At 39.6% G+C, this 5,220-nt stretch overlaps 1 protein-coding gene across 1 annotated transcript in view; it reads left to right on the top strand.

The window, feature by feature from the left end:
- The window catches only part of LOC118410739 (integrator complex subunit 10-like), a gene marked incomplete in the record, with an annotated part of 12,761 nt that overhangs the window by 2,020 nt on the left and 5,521 nt on the right, over positions 1-5,220 (top strand). Inside the window, 7 exon segments of the mRNA XM_035812514.1 lie at positions 336-403; positions 941-1,044; positions 1,501-1,557; positions 1,735-1,817; positions 2,088-2,169; positions 3,471-3,599; positions 4,063-4,273. Of these exon segments, the coding sequence (XP_035668407.1) occupies positions 336-403; positions 941-1,044; positions 1,501-1,557; positions 1,735-1,817; positions 2,088-2,169; positions 3,471-3,599; positions 4,063-4,273 (734 nt within the window).

Here is a 5,220-nt window from a genome sequence, read left to right as displayed (position 1 = left end):
GACAGCTTTTGATGCTATCTAAGCTACCATAGGATCTGCTGGGAGATTAGTCCTATCCTATATATGAACATGATGGACTAGTGAATGGACTAATCAGCTCAGGTACTCGGATACATGGGTACTTTATTCACTCTATTAGCTACCACACATTAGAAAGTAGCCAAGTCTTCCTGAAGTACAAAAACTAACAACATACTTTATTAGAGGAAGTGACTATTGACAGGCTGTTCCCTGTCAATATATACTGTAGCCATTGTTAGTACAATGGTTATTCTTTGTTGATCCATTCTCTTTGCCTGTTCTTACTTCTCAATCATGTTTTATACACCTTGCAGTATGAAGCCTACAGTGTTGAACAAGCTGCAGGTAACACAGCAGGTGCAGCCAAGATGCTGTACGACATGTGAGTATAAACAGTCTCGGGGCTCTAGGGATTCAAACCTACACCGAACTCGGTCCACCAGCTCACAAACCCAATGATGCTAACCACTACGCCAAAAAGGTTGTACCCCATTTCGGTGCTTGAACCCCACTGTAAGTTTTATGATTGTATGTCCTGGTTGTGAATGAATAACCTTCCAACCCCGTGTTGTAAATTGTGTACTATTAAAAAAAAAGTATTATACCATCACTAACTCTAACTAAATAAAAATCCTACTGAGCTTTTAAGTTAAATGTAAGTATGGCTTCTCTGTCACAAGGGTTGAACAAGGCTAGAGCCGACAATCCCTAGGTTTGAGATGAAAGTCACAGCTAAATCTACCCTGCAAATATACTAATAATAGTGCTTTTTATCTTTTTTTTCTCTTACAACATACATGTATTAGTCATATGTAACTCTTAAATTGCAATAAGATTTCTCAAGTGATGCTGGATCATGTTAAAGTGATAATTCATTGCAATAAGATATACCCATGTGGTTGTTGTTGTTATTGGCCAGGTTTACCCAGTTCTCGGATGAGTCCACACTTCAGGCTGAGGTCCACAAGATGACATCTGCCCTCCAGTCTGACAATAGAGACCCTGATACTGTCTTCTATGCTGGTAAACCACTGTTCTTCTGTGCCTTGTGAAAATATTTTTTGGTTAGCAGGTGCACCCAAAATTGGAAGGGTGCACCCAAATATTTTCTTCGGTTTATGTATGGAAAGATATCAAGTATACTAGTATCATATTCTTGACATCTAAGTGTTAGAAAGATAATAAAAATGTCTTGTCATGTTACTTGTTTAAGAATTTGATAGCTTGTAACTAAGTTTTGTTATTATTTTTTTTTACATCCTACTTAAATTTAAGTGGTGCACCCAAAATTTTTTTGGTGCACCAAATTTTTAAAGCTGGGTGCACCAGTGCACCTAATCCCAAAAATGAATTTCGAGCCCTGGTTAGAATTCAAGACTTGCATCACAAACCTGTTGTTCTATGTTGTTGTAGATGTAGCCAAGTGCACAAAAATGTCAGAACAATTTATAATGTCATGTTTTGTTATCTTTTATCCAGGAATGTTTGAATCTCTTCCTAGCAGTGCACAGAGAGATGTACTTCTGAAAAGTGCAGGTATGTGTATTGGCATATTTACTCATACAATTGTAGTAGATACAAGAAACTGGAATACACATATAACGTACCTTAAATGTTTGTAAGATGTATACTGAGTAAGACAGCGAAAATTGAATTTGTGTAATTACTCTCAACATATGCTTAAGTAGAACATATGCTTGCCCCCTCTTGCAGAAAAGTCTGGAAATGCAGTTGACCATTGCAGGCTGATGCTGTTGTTGCTCACAAGGTTCCCAGACACCAGACCTGAACATGGGGTATCTACAACTTCTTTACATTTTGTCTTACTTTATCTTTATAATAATTTAAGGCTTATGTTATGATACAGCTTTTTTTGTGAATTAGAGAAGAGAAGAAAGCTTAACTCATAAGTCATGAGATACAAATGTTTATGTTGCATGGTTGAAAATGAGAGAGTTTACAATCATTGATGCCTTTTATTCTCTTTGAAAAAGAAAAGTTTGAATGGAATTTTTAACTGTCACATTGTGGGTGAGGTTTTGGAATAACAATGTTGATTCCCACAGGTGAAGTTAGTGGACACCTTGCTTGATACAGAGAAGAGAGAAAGCCTACCTTCACCTGTAAACTGTTACAGGAAGCTGCTAGGTAAGAGGATAGAAGTTTTGCCGAGAACTATTGTAGTTCTGAGTGTTCTGAGCCTAAATTCTTATGCTGTCACTCGAATAGGAGTTGCAAGAGACTACATGTAGTGGCATCCAAAAGGTTATACATTTTTTTGGTAAATAAGTTTACATGTGTGGCTCTTTGTATCCTGCAGGCCTTGGGGTGTCTCCTGCTCCTTTTTCTGTCCCTTATTGTTTGGGAGCCAATGTTCTAAATTATTTTTTTTTCAAATCTGTTACTTCAAGCTTGCAAAGTACATTTCCATAATTTTTATGTAATGAAGTTTTTTTTTTTTTGGACAGAGGAAATGAATATTTTGGCCAAATCAACAAACAAATTGTTAACATGCATTGGCATAATACCGGTCATAAGCCTTATACCGGTCGATTAAAAATAGTGGAACTTAAAGAGATCTACACATGCAACAATAGTTATTTCTGAGGTATGCACACTTCAGACATCTAGGTGTCCAATACATAATTTACAAAGCATCGATAACAATGCATTCGAAGACAACAAGGCCAAAAGTTTTCAGGTCATTTTCGGGGCAGGCGAGCTCGTCGTGGGACAAACACACTGTCACGTTCATCGCCAGATTTGTAGATAATAATCACATGTGCTCACGGCACAAGACGAGCATGATTCAACAGCAATCTTGAATTTCTTTTGGTGACCTACAACTCGTGTAAAAGTGTGAGGAACCGTTGCATTATCGCCCGGATCTACGGCTGAATGGGTCAAATTGAACGTACGCCGCCATTTTCCCGCCATTTTTAATGCTACGGCCAGCAGTAAAGTTTTACGTCATAGCGGTTGTGACGGATCAAAATTAAATGAAAATTCTTGTCAGTATACGCCCATTTTCTCATGACTTTTTGTATGCTCATGCAGATTTTTGTTTTGTGCAACTACTAACAGGAAAGAAAGGAACAACAGAGGATGTATAAAGGTACATAGCGGCAGTTAATTGTGCCGTGTTTCGTTCGACCGGTATAGTGCACCCCCTTCCAACCACGCGCCCGTTCTCCGTGCAATTCCGCGGTGTGTTCCAATTACGATATTATGTTTTTAGCAGGACCAGAGAGACAAAATAATTTACACAGAAGAAGTGGCAAAGGTCAGCTGTAACAGCAACATGTAACTGGAGAAAATGATGCGTTGATCATTTGCCAAATTAGCATTGCTTGAGAAATTGCAGTAAACCGACCGGTATTATGCCAATGGATGTTATGTAATAATGTACATGTAGATACAGTTACTGATCCCTAGTGTCTTACACACAGTGTGTGACACCATCCCCCTGGTGTGCAGCAGCCCGGACATCGATGTGTCCCACAAGCAGCTGTACCGCTGGCTGCAGAAGGCTATGGAGTTCTACATCTGTTTCCTCACTCAGCCTCCTGGTAGGGAAGGTACAACACACAACTACTCCCTCTTGCAGAAGTTTTGTGAACTGCATCGAATCCAGCAGATTGTTGCATTGTGCATAGACAGAATTTCCAGATGTACTTGTAACACATCCAGTGTGAATGATTCACTTGTAACACAGACATCTTGTGAACTGCGCCCAATCCAGCAGATTGTTATATTGCACATGGACAGAGTTTCCAGATGTACTTGTAACACATCCTGTGTGAATGATTTACTTGTAACTTCACTCTTTTGATTGACATCACTTGACTTTTTATATGCCCTGTTTTCACAGAGCCTCTTCACTCCACTGCTAGAATGTTTGTTCTGTATTCTGTCCACCTACCCCCACGTTTAAAATTCGAGCTTAAAACCGCTTCAAACACTCTGTTTCTTCTCACAACTAAATCAAATTCCCACAAACTTTAAGGTATTTCCAGTAATAATATGTTCCTTGTATCCCAGGTTCCAAAGGCCCAGTCCTGTCATCAGATAAGTCCCCATTGAAACGACAAGCCTCGGTATTTAGTGGCCTGTCCAGACACGCTGCCATTGAGGGACTGACAGACAAGGAGAGTGTGGTGCCTGATCCATGGGAGAGACTACATGAACTGATGATGACCATCGGCTGCAGGTGTGGCTGGGAAATCAACATGGCAAGTCTACAGGAAGAGAGGTATGTCCACCCCTGTCCTAGTTTCAGAATGGTACAGCCCTTATGGGTGTTCATCAGTCATCAGTATCATTTCTATATGTACAATCAAAGGAAGAGAAGAGCAAATGCAACTTGAAAAGAAATGTAGCGCATCCTTATTGCCTAATTTTATTTCTGTGTTTATCATGCCTATAAGAGTAACAAATTTAAAGAAAACGTAAGCTATTAGTATGTCAACTTGTAAGTTTGCAATTAGGGTATTTGAGAAGACTTAGTACATGAGATAAATGCCATGGCAACACAGTATTTGAAATGCACAGGACTTGATGTAAAATTTGGTAGCTTACAAAGACTTGGCTTAATTTTTGTGTTTTTTGTCCCATTGACATTTCAGGAGTTTATCTGACAAGTGGCTGTGCCTGAAGGATCTGTACTCTAAGGAGTCTGATGACCTGGAGGACAGCAGTCAGAGGAAACACATCCTGTACTCAGCCACATTCCTGTTGTACCAGTGTGTACACAACTACACTGTAGCTGTGCAGCCTGAGCTCTTCTCAGGTACATTTCTTTTTGTTTTGCGTAAACGGTGAATGAATGAAAAAAACGGTAAAAGATCTAGTTACATGTAGGTGCAACATACCTGTTTTGTCTGGTAAGTACGCGAGCACAAGGCCAGCTGGATTGTTATGTTTGTTCCACTCACACTGGGATGGATCATTACTCTTTTCTATTGAGTGTGGTGGGTTGTTTAACTTGCTTGTGGTGTCTCTTCAAACATGGGGCCTTTTACCTTGCATCCCATCTGAGGTGGTCCTGGTCATACTGTAAAATTCGGACCAGTCGGAACACCAATATCAAACATAAATACATAAACTATGTAGTTACATTACACATAGGACCGTGTAAGTCAGAACACTAGACTGTAGTGATCATTTTAGACCAGTATGACAACCAAGCCCATCAATTGG

This window comes from Branchiostoma floridae, chromosome 3 (assembly GCF_000003815.2).
Source record: "Branchiostoma floridae strain S238N-H82 chromosome 3, Bfl_VNyyK, whole genome shotgun sequence".
Classification (NCBI taxonomy): domain Eukaryota; kingdom Metazoa; phylum Chordata; class Leptocardii; order Amphioxiformes; family Branchiostomatidae; genus Branchiostoma; species Branchiostoma floridae.
This window is presented reverse-complemented; position numbering and strand designations above follow the sequence as displayed.